At 43.5% G+C, this 13,480-nt stretch overlaps 1 protein-coding gene across 1 annotated transcript in view; it reads right to left on the minus strand.

Moving 5' to 3' along the window:
* LOC126259571 (uncharacterized) overlaps positions 1 to 13,480 on the minus strand; it is a 585,582-nt gene that overhangs the window by 100,408 nt on the left and 471,694 nt on the right. The window contains exons 3-4 of the mRNA XM_049956478.1: positions 10,808 to 11,062; positions 5,128 to 5,433 (exon numbers count right to left, since the gene is read on the minus strand). Of these exons, the coding sequence (XP_049812435.1) occupies positions 5,128 to 5,433; positions 10,808 to 11,062 (561 nt within the window). The remainder of the gene's footprint in view (positions 1 to 5,127; positions 5,434 to 10,807; positions 11,063 to 13,480) is intronic.

A 13,480-nucleotide genomic window follows, 5' to 3' on the forward strand; every position in this document is an offset into this window, starting at 1 on the left:
TTTCAAGTTTCGAACATTGTATGATGTATATATGCAGATTGTAGCGACGAATGAAAATTTGTACCAAGGCAAGGACTTCAACCCAGGTCTTCTGCTAACTATGCAGATGCGTTAACCAATACGCCACCCTGACTTCAGTCTGCATATATACATCATAGATGATTGAGACATGAAAAAGTCTCTGGACCTTCATTTGATTAAAGCGGCTGTGCCTGGGTTTCAGGCAGGATCCTCCGTTTCGTTTAACGTTGAGGTACTGTTCCAATACAGCTGGGTAGCCTCTCCAGTACCGTTCGAATTTAGGTGGAATACTGAGTGGTCTAAAATTTGAATGGCAATTTGGATCGAGGAGAGAGTCGTGGGCTACGGGAGTCCGTGAAGCTGTGCAAAGCTGCTGTGCCACAATGGCGTAATGGTTAGCCCACCTGTTTACTGAGCAGCAGACCTGGGTTAAAAATTCCGACCATGGTACAAATTTCAAGTCGTCACTTCAGCCTGTACAGACGCATCATACATTTTTGAGACTTGGAAATGTCTGTGAAACCATGTACTTTCATCTGATTACTTACGAACATGCGCTGTATCAAAGACATTGGATCGGTAGCAATATTATAACCGTTGATCGATTCCAGATCTAGATTATGAGCAAGAATGACATCAAACAATCAAATATTTGGTCTGTTCATGGAAACAGAACGTATGTCAACTGCTGCTATTTTCAGAACCTGTAATGACTGAAAGCTATTTTTTTAACACTCGTGTTAAAAACAATCCATGATCAATGTATCTGGCCACATAACACATGTATTCAGAAATGAAAGAACTGTTACCAAGCGGAAAATGTTAATCTCTGAGAGATGATCTGTTCACAGCACGTGTTAGATGCTAGCGGATTTATGGTGACAGTCAGTGCTTACAGCGGCACGTGATTAATTCTGTGGCTAACAGGCAGTGGAAATGTAAGCTGCCAGGTGGATATTAGCTACAATATTGCCCATACTGCCGTAGTAGGTAAAGAAAGTTGTATGACAAGACAATTTGCCATATAACTATCACTCAAGGCGACATATTAAAGTGTTTCTTATCTTCTCGTCACAGAGCGAGTACCCAATATGATACTACGAAAATAAATATATAACCACCGGTTTTGAAAATTTGTGACCTTCTGGGCTCATCTCTAAAGTGCTGAGGAGGGGAAGTGGGCTTTAACCCTAGCAATACCAAGCCGTGTGGGGTGGTGGGGGGACGGGGTAGTTTACGCCTACCTTTTGAAAATATTGTAATCTGGTCATGTACTTTACATTTTAAAATTTTGGAACAAATATGTGTTGCTTTTAATGCTTTCTTACACTAGAACCCGTAATTGGTTTGAATTTTTCAGTAAAACGTAACCCAAATCATAGTAGTAAATGTGATGTTCCATAACAGATGTTATATTCATAATTTCAAGTAAGGAACCTTTTCACGCACCAGTACATATTTAAAAAGTATGTTGTGAATAAAACTCAACGGCAATTAACAAAATTTGTGTTTCTTACAATTTGTTGGTGTGGTCAAAACGTTCCTTTCCTCCCTATGTAGATATTACGGATAACGTATTAGTTCTGCTAAGATAGTACTAAAGGATATTTTCAGGTTCTGGACCCTACTTATACATCAGTTTCTACTTAAAAAGGATGTTTTTAACAAAAGTAAAAAACAATTAACCAAATAAGTTCCTCTTATTTTTTGTGTGCCCCTCCTTTTGTAGTAGGCTACGTGCTATGAAAAATATATTGATATTGCTAGGATAAATGCATTGTAGAAATACTCCGCCAGTGGGGACAGCCTTTGTCCCCCACACCCCATCATTAGAATGGCATGTTGGCTCTCCGCCAGGGAGCCGATGACCATGATGTTGCGCGCCCTACATCCAGAATCATCTTCATCATCTGTATGTCTCGTCTGAAGAGAAGCCCGAAAAGATTGGAAAACTAGTTTATGGAAATGAACAAGTAAATTAAAAGAGTCTGTTCGCATTATTTTTATTTATATTCATGCATACAGTATGTTGCAACCGGTAGAAAAAGTTAGGAAATTATTTTGATCTCCATAGATCTGCACCCAACAACTCGGACGTTTTACAGCAACTTAGAGCCGTCGGACAAGGTAATAACGGACACCGCGAGACTTGTTTTTAACAGGATCTTGCGTAAGTGCGGAGGAATTGGATAAAATCTCTGAAAGACGTAAGAGCTTGCGTTAACTCTTTGTGGGGAGTGTTGCAGGCTGGCGAGATGCATTTAGTGCGAAGCGAGATACCTTCGTGTAACGGATAAAGATCGTGCTGTTGTGGTTAGGCTTTCAGGAAATACGTGTGAAAGCTACAGCCACGAAAAGGCGTTCGTGTTACGCTTATCGAATAACTTTTCTACGTAAAACATCATTTTGAAGATCTAGGTGGGATATATCAAAATGAATCTGAGTTACGCACAGCACGTTTTCGATTACGAGAAAGTGTGACTTCCGTGACGAAAGATTTTCCGATAATTTCGCACTTCGACCGAACTGTTTTAGTCTATAAAACCAAGGGAATGTTCATTTAGGTATGTTTTTGTTTTTCTTACGGTCTCCAGTCGGAAGACTGGTTTGCTGCAGATCTCCACGCTAGTCTACCTTTTGCAAACATTTTCGTCTCTGCATAAAGTTAGCACATCCTACATCCACCAGAATCTGGTAGCGCACTCAAGCCTTTATCTCATACTATAATTTATAAAGTTGACTATTTATTGATGCCTCAGGACGTGTTCTATCAATAGATCCCTTATTTTAGTCAGTTTGTAATACACATTTCTTTTCTCCCCGATTCATCTCACTTACTTCTTCATTAATTTTGCGTTCAGTCCTTCTGATATTCAGCATTTTTTTGCTGCAATACTATTCTCTTCTTCTCTATAGCGTTTATCGTCCACGTTCCTCTTCCATAAATAACAAACCAGAGAACGTTTCACAGAAGACCTCCTAACGATTACATTTCTGTTAAATGGTATAATATTTCTCTTCTTCAAAAAGCTTTTCTTGCTACAGCAAGTCTGTATTTTATAGCATCTTCTGACACTGTCACTTGTTCTTCTGGTTGAATGGTAAAACTCACGTGCTACTTTTACTGTCGCATGTCCTACTCAGATTTAATTGCCTGCGTTTTACTGTCGCTGACATTCCACGTGCATCCTCGTTTGAAGTACGGTAGCTATCCATTCCATTCGACAGATCTTGCAAATCCTTTGCTCTCTGTGGCAGAATTACAATGTCATCTACAAATCGCAAAGTTTTTATCTCTTTTTCCTGAACTTCAGTCCCTTTCCAAATTTTTCTTGGTTTCCTTTACTGCCTTTTCTGTGTGCAGACAAAGTAGCATAGGGAATGAGCTTCAATTCTGTCCCTTTCCCTTCCGAACTACCGTTTCCCTTTCATGTCCTCCGACTTCTATAACTGTAATCTGGTTTATGCGAAAGTTACAAATAATCTTTCACTCGCGTTTTGATGAGTTAACCCTACTTCCTCGATGCAGTGAGCTCACTTAGCTGCAAGGTGTTGGCACACCGACATCTTATAATTTATAGGCTAAAGTTCCTGATCATGTGCTGAAAATCCAGAAGATTCACCAGCCACAGTAACCAATCTATAACATCATATAGCTAAGAGTATAAAAGTAATTGGTATAAAAGATTTTCTGAGGGGACAAAGTTTTTGTGATGGATTTGTTCCTGGGGGCGTTAATTTTTTTTCTTAATTTCTCAACGAAGGGATTGATTTTTCCTCGAGGGGACCATTTTTCCCCAAAAAACCACCCCCCCATTACGTGTATAAGGAAGGGTGTAAGAACAAATAGACACAAATATATGTGCTTCTAGAGAATGAGATACAACTACAATAGGAAGTATCCTAGAGTGGGGCAGCATCTATAATAGGAAGTATCCCAGAGTGTGGATGCATGCATCCTAACCTTTAATGACAAGTTGCGTCGTACTGCACGAGATGACACTTGCCATGTTGAATGATAAAATGTCATGTGTTACGTATTACGACATGACATCATGTATCATGTTGCTTTATTTGACACGATGCATTATATTACGTGACATGGGTACCAATACTAACAAGTAAAACAGAGCAAATATGTAAAGATGGTTTGATTTTAATGCCTTTGAAGCTGCCTGTAAGTCGAAAAACTAGTTCCCTTGTTTTACATCTCTAACTCTGCACATGACATATTTGCCTTTTTTGTGCCACGATAGGAGCATTTATCTTTCTGGTTCCCAAATTTTACTGTAACGCGATTTATTAATTACGTGTATTTGTCTATCTTCTCATAAAATTTGAACCGATTCGCACAAGTTTGAAATGAAGAGCGGTATGAAGTGGGACAGGCATGTAATGGCAGTTGTGGGGAAGGCGGTTAGTCGTCTTCGGTTCATTGGTAGAATTTTGGGAATATGTGGTTCATCTGTAAAGGAGACCGCTTATAAAACACCAATACGACCTATTCTTGAGTACTGCTCGAGCGTTTGGGATCCCTATCAGGTTGGATTGAGGGAGGACATAGAAGCAATTCAGAGGCGGGCTGCTAGATTTGCTACTGGTAGGTTTGATCATCACGCGAGTGTTAAGGAAATGCTTCAGGAACTCGGGTGGGAGTCTCTGGAGGAAAGGAGGCGTTCTTTTCGTGAATCGCTACTGAGGAAATTTAGAGAACCAGCATTTGAGGCTGTCTGCAGTACAATTTTACTGCCATCAACTTACATTTCGCGGAAAGACCACAAAGATAAGATAAGAGAGATTAGGGCTCGTTCAGAGGCATATAGGCAATCATTTTTCCCTCGTTCTGTTTGGGAGTGGAACAGGGAGAGAAGATGCTAGTTGTGGTACGAGGTACCCTCCGTCACGCACCGTATGGCGGATTGCGGAGTATGTTTGTAGATGTAGATGTAGATGAATCTGTAATTGGTTATACAATAAAATGATGTTTACTGCGTGAAAAAGCATTAGAGACCTTAATTTACGGACAACCCTCTCAGCTGAAGTCCTAAGTGGGAGTACGGGAAATGGATCACGCGAGGGAATGTTGGGCGAGTTGGACGGCCGTACCTGATCGAGGCCGGCGATGATGCGGTTGGCCTTGGAGCGGAGGTCCGCGTGCGCGTCGGCGAGCGTGCGCTGCTGCCTCTGCGCGGCGCCCAGCGCATCGTCCGTGCGTGAGAGCAGCGTCTCCAGGGAGCCGCGCGACGCCGACACGGCGTCCCACACGTCGTCCACCTTGTGCGCCACGCCCACCAGCGGCCGCACCAGCCGCTCCAGGTTGCCGCCGCCGCCTCCGGTGGTGGCGTTGCAGGAGCCCGGCGCGGCGGCCGGCTGCAGCACGGCGCTGTGCAGCTCGGAGGCCAGCGACAGCACCTGCACACAACACACACACACCTCTCACAAATGTGAAAGCGTATCCAGGGTAACATATTTAAGTGAGTAACATTGCAAGCCCACAGGTTAATGTAAGCTTGAGACAAGCCATTGCAGATGTGAAATGCTGATACATTAGTAACCGGTGTAACAGTCAGAATGCTGAATGCAAGCATGCAAACATGCATGTACTGTGTTGTATACGAGCTGGATGCCAGTTTGTGGTATGGAGTTCCACGCCTGTTGCACTTTGTACACTACTGCCCATTAAAATTGCTACAATAAGAAGATGACGTCCTACCGACGCGAAATTTAACCCACAGGAAGAAGATGCTGTGATATGCAAATGATTAGCTTTTCAGAGCATTCACACAAGGTTGGCGCCGGTGACGTGCTAACATGAGGAAAATTTCCAAGCGATTTCTCATACACAAACAGCAGTTGACCGGCGTTGCCTGGTGAATCGTTGTTGTGATGCCTCGTGTAAGGAGGGAAAATGCGTACCATCACGTTACCGACCTTTGATAAAAGTCGGATTGTAGCCTATCGCGATTGCGGTTTATCGTATCGCGACATTGCTGCTCGCGTTGGCCGAGATCCAATTACTGTTAGCAGAATATGGAATCGCTGGGTTCAGGAGGGTAATACGGAACGCCGTGCTGGATCCCAACGGGCTCGTTTCACTAGCAGTCGAGATGACAGGCATCTTATCCGCATGGCTGTAACGGATCTTGCAGCCACGTCTCGATCCCTAAGTCAACAGATGGGGACGTCTGCAAGACAACAACCATCTCCACGAACAGTTCGACGACGTTTGCGGCAGCATAGGCTGTCAGCTCGGAGACCGTGGCTGCGGTTACCCTTGACGCTGCATCACAGACAGGAGCGCCTGCGATGGTGTACTCAATGACGAACCTGGGTGCACGAATGGCAAAACGTCATTTTTTCGGATGAATCCAGGTTCTGTTTACAGCATCATGATGGTCGCATCCGTGTTTGGCGACATCGCGGTGAACGCACATTGGAAGCGTGTATTCGTCATCGCCATACTGGTGTATCACCTGGTGTGATGGCATGGGGTGCCAGTGGTTACACGTCTCGGACACCTCTTGTTCGCACTGACGTCATTTTGAATACTGGACGTTACATTTCAGATGTGTTACGACCCGTGGCTGCACCCTTCATTCGATCCCTGCGATGGTCTACCGGTTCCAGGCGCTCAGTCTGGAGCCGCGCGACTGCTACGGTCGCAGGTTCGAATCCTGCCTCGGGTATGGATGTGTGTGATGTCCTTCGGTTAGTTAGGTTTAAGTAGTTCTAAGTTCTAGGGGACTGATGACCATAGATGTTAAGTCCCATAGTGCTCAGAGCCATTTTTTTCGGTCCCTGCGAAACCCTACATTTCAGCAGGATAATGCACGACCGCATGTTGCAGGTCCTGTACGGGCCTTTCTGGATACAGAAAATTTTCGACTGCTGCCCTGGCCAACACATTCTCCAGATCTCTCATCAATTGAAAACGTCTGGTCAATGGTGGCCGAGCAACTGGCTCGTCACAATACGCCAGTCACTACTCTTGATGAACTGTGGTATCGTGTTGAAGTTGCATGGGCAGCTGTACACGCCATCCAAGCTCTGTTTGACTCAATGCCCAGGCGTATCAAGGCCGTTATTACGGCCAGAGGTGGTTGTTCTGGGTACTCATTTCTCAGGATCTATGCACCCAAATTGCGTGCATATGTAATCACATGTCAGTTCTACTATAATATATTTGTCCAATGAATACCCGTTTATCATCTGCATTTCTTATTGGTGCAGTAATTTTAATGGCCAGTAGTGTAGGTCAATACAGGGGCTGTCGGTGCTGTTTGTGGATGACGCAGGAGTTGTCGTCCGACGATGTACCATATGAGTTCGATTGTAAACAAATCTGCTGATCGAACAGGCCAAGGCAACATGCCGACAGTCTGTGAAGCATATTGGGTTACAACAGCAGTATGTGGGCGACCGTTGTCCTGTTGGAAAACACCCCCTGCAAATCTGTTCATTCGTGGCAGCACAACAGGACGAATCACCTGACTGACGTACAAATTTGCAGTCTCGGTATGTATATGTCGTGTGACTAGGGCCTCCCGTCGGGTAGACCATACGCCAGGTGCAAGTCTTTCCATTTGACGCCACTTCGGCGATTTGCGCTTCGAAGGGGGTGTAATGATAATGATTAGGACAACACAACACTCAGTCCCTGAGAGGAGAAAATCTCCGACCCAGCCGGGAATCGAACCCGGACCCTTAGGATTGACGTTCTGTCGCGCTGACCACTCAGCTACCTGGTGCGGACCGCGGTCAGGGTGCGTGGGATAGATACGAGAGTGCTCATGCTACCATAGGAAATCGCATCCCAGACCATATAGCTCCAGGTGTAATACATTTGCACCCAGCAACCGCCGGACCATATTTTACGAGAACTGAGTGATCTGTGTGTACACATCTAATGCTACATACCTCCCGAAACATACGAAGAACTAGTAGAATCCATCGCAAGCAGAATCGTTCCTGTATAGCGATCCAGAGGTGTACTAACGCGTGGACTTAGACTAAGTTATATCTATAAGCGAAGGGAAATATGTTAGAAAAGATTAACTATTGAACGCAGATTTAAAAACTACGGCAATGGTACTAAAATTCTGTGATGAGTTGGGATAGGAGCGCAAACACTTAAAGTCCTAAAAAATCATTACCTTCATCGTATCTCAGAACTTTGCGGCTGAAAATAATTAAAGCCTGCTGCAACTTTAAACAATCTCAACACTGAAATCTGCAACGATTTTCAGAAAAAAATAAAAATAATCATTGAGCAGATCTCGGATGTGCAGTGGGTTGGCTTTTTGACAGAGTATTCGTCAACGTATCATGACTTCATCAGCGAGAGTCCTTTATACCATGAATGTTGCTGTTTAGAAAGCGAAACAAACATTAACAAGGGTGGCTTTGAAATGCGATATCAAAATGAATAACAAGGTGAGAAAAACGTAAAACTTGAAAACTCTAATATTAAGTAATAGTAAAGGTTACTACTTCCTAATAATTTTGCTTTACATTCAGATGAAACTAATGAGAAAATGTTTAGTGTAATACAAAAGAAATTCCAGTAACATTGAACTAGATTTAGCTCTTTTTCATAAATTGGTTCGTGTTTACAGCTTAATGGTTACTCCTGGACTCCTAGATTGTCGTTTAGAAAGTTGGGGGACAACGTTCAAATGGAAAATAAGTGTGAAAAACAGGTGAGGATTTGATACCAAAGTAAATATCTGCCAACTGGAGCACTTAGGATAACACAGAGGAGTTGCTCTGTCGACAGTGAAATGAATAATGAAAAAATAACCATTCTATGAGCAGTCATAGTATTAGAAAACAATGAATTTACTTTCCATAGATGATGACATAAAGGGACCGATGCGATGACTGACTGAGGACGTTGCAAAGATGGTGACGTGGTTTTTACTTTTTTGTTGTTGTTGAGTCATCAGTCTTCCGACTGGCTTGATGTTGTCTTCCACGAATCCCTCTCTTGTGCTAACATCATCATCTAAAATTAGTATTTGCGCCCTACGTCCTCAATTACTTGTTGGATGTATTCCAATCTCTGTCTTCTTGTATAGTTCTTGCCTCTACAGTTCCCACTGGTACCATGGAAGTCATTCCCTGAAGTATTAACACGTCCTATCTGTCCCTTCTTCTTGTGAGTGTTTTTCATAAATTCCTTTCTTCCCCGATTCTGCTGAGAACCATGTCATTCCTTATCTGATCAATACACCTAATTTTCAACTTTTTCTGCAGCACCACATCTCAAACGTTTCGATTCTCTTCTGTCCCGATTTTCCCGCCGTCTATGATTCACTTCAATGCTGTGCTCCAAACGTAAATCCTCAGCAGTTTTTTCCTCATATTAAGGACGATGTTTGATACAAGTAAACTTCTCTTGGTCAGGAATGCTCTCGTTACCTGTCTTGGTCTGCTTTTTATGACCTGGTTGCTTCGGCCGTCATGGGTTATTTTTCTTCCGAGGTGGAAGAATTGGCTCTGAGCACTATGGGACTTAACATCTATGGTCATCAGTCCCCTAGAACTTAGAACTACTTAAACTTAACTAACCTAAGGACGTCACACAACACCCAGTCATCACGAGGCAGAGAAAATCCCTGACCCCGCCGGGAATCGAACCCGGGAACCCGGGCGCGGGAAGCGAGAACGCTACCGCACGACCACGAGCTGCGGACTAGGTGGAAGAATTCCTTTACTTCGTGATCACCAATGTTGATATTAAACTTCTTGCTATTCTCATTTCTGCTCATTCACATTACTTTTTCCGATTTACTCTCAATCCATATTCTGTACTCATTAGATCAATCCGTTCAACAAATCCTGTAATTCTTCTTCACTTTTACTGAGGATAGTAACGTCATCAACGAATCTTATTATTTATATTCTTTCACTTGGAATTTTAATCCCACTCTTGAACCTTTCTTTTATTTCTACCATTTCATCTTCGACGTATAGGGTGAATAGCAGGGCGAAAGACTAGACCCCTGTCTTCACCCATTTTTAAACTGAGCACTTCGTTCTTGTTCTTTCATTTTTATTGTTCCCTCTTTGTTCTTGTCTTCCCCTGTAGCTCACTCCTATTTTTCTCAAAATTTCTGACATCCCGCAGCATTTTACGGTGTTGAACACTTTTTCTGGGTCGACATATCCAATACTGTGTCTTGATTTTTATTCAGTCTTGCTTCCATTATCATGCTCGACGCCATAACTGCCTCTCCAGTGTCTCTACCATTCGTAGAGCAAGTTTAACAACCGGAGAAAATGACTGTCGCTCTTGAAAACCGCCAAGAGTATTTTCTTTGGTGTCACTAAGTTTTCGATTTCTTCCTACTAATATGTACTTGAAATCAACGGATCATGGGATGATGCACATGATGCTCATTGCCATCGAACAATGTAGGTTTACTTCTCATTACAAAGAAACTGTTTAGTGTGTAATTCTGTCTGTCTCATCTTTAGCCATCTCATAACAGTCTGGCACTATATTTAGTTCGACACGAAGAACAATTGGCATTTTCAGGAGCTACTGAGTATGATTCGTGCTGACTTCAGCTACATATTAGAAAATTAAAACTAGAAGCAAATCTACGTTTTCTAAGAAAGTGCTGCGTAATTCTAGACATTCCATATTACAAGAGTCCATGATAAGGAGAGTGCGTTCAGTAAGCATGCAGTGATGTGAAATGGTAGCATCTAAGCGTGCCGTGAAACTGGTGTGTGGAGTGCATGCTTTTGTGGTGCAGGACTGGGTGCAGAGCGGGCCCACCTTGCCGAGGTTCTCAGAGACGAGGTTGATGTGGAACTGCAGCTTCCGGTCGACGGTGTTGGTGGCGGCGCGGAGGCCCTCCAGTTCGCGAGAGACGCGCGTCACCACCTCGGCGGTGACGACCTTGGCGACGTCGCCGAGGCTCATGCTGATGGGCTTCTTCTCGCTGGCCTCAGCGTTGATGTCGTCGGCGGGCAGCAGGTTCGAATCCAGTTGCGACTTCAGGCCCGACAGCTTCAAGTCGATGTCGCTCACCTGCCGGGACAGACGACCATCATGCACGGCCCTCAACAGTGGTACAGTGCTCCTCGTGTCACGACCCTGAAGCCTGAGCAGTAGACCTCACTACATTGGGTGATTCAAAAATGTTTTTACAAACTTTGAGGACAGGCTCATTAGACCGAAACGAGAAAATATTTAATGCAGCGTGTGCAGAATAAAACAATGGGAAATATTGCATGCACCTGAAGATAGATAACCCAACTTATATCATCTGGAACTGGGGCAGATAATGTAAGTTGGTGAAAGAGAAACACCGGTGTACGCTTCGTGAGTGCAGTGAAATAATTCAGTGTCGACAATTGACCATTTGTACTGGACCAGGACTGGAATCCGGATTTTCCGCTTTGCGTAAGCAATCGTGCTTTGACTATCCGAGCACGCTTCAAGTCTGGCCCAAATTCTCTACTTGTCGCACTCTGCTTCTGTTGCACCCCCCGTGTCCACCATCTTCAATGCTCACTGCTCACAGCAGTGATACCCAGAAGAGGCTGAACCTAGGGTGCATCAACACTGGGCTGGACGTGAAGCGTGCTCGGATAGCCAAAGTATTAAGATGACTTGTCGCATGAAGTGGGAAATCTGGGTCCGAGTTCCAGTCCGGCACAAACTTTCACCTATTGCCATTGAATTATTTCAATGCCCTTTTATGAATTAGCTCCGAGTCGTAAGCCAGAACAACTGTACTGAGGCACAAGTAGCTGTTAAACAAAAGAGGGACCTTGTGGTTAGATTTAGATGCTAACCAGTTCAATTCTTCGATTGTAATTGCATTTCTCAGCGATTAATTATAATCTGAACAGCCTGTTGTAATAAGCTGCTCATTGCTATGTTTGAAAGAACGGGTCATTATTGGTCTATTTTAGCTGGATCTTGTCGTTTCGCGAGTGACTTCTCTTGTAATAAGTGTTCACAGGTAATGTTTTAAGACGATCCTTCAGAGCGGACTTAATAACTGACTGTCAGTTTAACTTTGTAAATATTAACAGCCAACTGTCACCAGGGCTTTAGACAACATAAAATTGTCAGAAGGGACGGGTTGGGATCCAGTCGAACCTTGGTTGCCGACTGAAATTAAGAGGTTGGTTGCTTCGAAGTAAGCCTTATCATTGTCATATTGTTTCCTAATCTGTTTAACTTTTAAGCACAGGTGCGCATCTTAACACCGAACCTTTCGACATACAGCTTTCAAAATAAAAGTTACATCTGTTTTGAGTAATTGAATCAATCTTGTCATCAATTGTGCTTATGTAGTTTCCATGTGTTGCAGAAGGGCATTTAATAAGACAGACTGTGTCCAGCGCGGTAGTAAACACCGCTGTTTCACCCGACAATGGGCGGGCTGCAGGTCCGACCGTATTGTAATCATTGTCATTTTGTTTGCTGTTTTGCAATACAGCACTTCAGATTTCTTTTGTAAAAGCTTATTCAACTTGAGGTTTAAGTTCAAAAGAATTTTGCAAATTTGTCCATTTGTTAAAGAAAATTTTATCGTTTCATATTGTTAAATAAACAGGTTGTGTGAAAAGAAATTTATATTGGTGGGTCGTCCCTTCCACGTTTTCCTTAATTCCAATAAGTACCAAGTATCAGCCCTCATGTGGGTAACGTCGATATTTATCTTTTAAACATGTATATATACAGCCGCGGAATCATGAATGTGTGGCGTCTGTCCTTTCCGACATGTCATCAATTCAGAAATCCGTAACAAATGTTCAAAATATCCTCCTCTTGATCCCATATATGCACACACTCGTCGAAACATGAACTGTTACATCCTTTCAAGTAGTCCCTGAGGGTGTCGAATGGTTGCACAGGCTTCCATGGCGCATCTATGAAAAGTTTCTGCATCTGGTTTGTCTGCTGCAGATACCAATCGTTTAACGTGCCCCCAGGGATAAAAAATCTAAATGACAGACGTCGGGTCTTTCGAATACAGTCTCTGCATACAGCACCTGTAAGACTTGCTGGGAGAACATACGAACCAGCCATATTATTAGCAGCAATTCAAATCCACACATCCTGATGTCGAGCCTGAACTGTAGGGCGAGGATTTAGATCACTCCATATACGCTGATTGTGTCTCTTATGCGTTTCTTTAGTAGCTGCACTATAATTTCCCAGAACTATCCCAACAAAATTAAGTGTTCTATTCGCCTTCTCTGCTACTGGTTTCATGTATTCGTGTTTTGGTATCCCGACTTGGCACATGTACGTCAGACGAGGAGTGATTTATGCTCTACAGTCGGAATGATCTGCGACTCCACCGTAAGTGGTGTGCGTGTCGAATGCATTGGTCAGTGTTTCTGGAGTCGCAGCTTTCCTGGTTCGGGTACACGGACACCAAGGTCAGTCATGTGCTAGTGTGGTACTCCGCTCTCACCCCGAACGTTT

This window comes from Schistocerca nitens, chromosome 5 (assembly GCF_023898315.1).
Source record: "Schistocerca nitens isolate TAMUIC-IGC-003100 chromosome 5, iqSchNite1.1, whole genome shotgun sequence".
NCBI classification, from domain to species: domain Eukaryota; kingdom Metazoa; phylum Arthropoda; class Insecta; order Orthoptera; family Acrididae; genus Schistocerca; species Schistocerca nitens.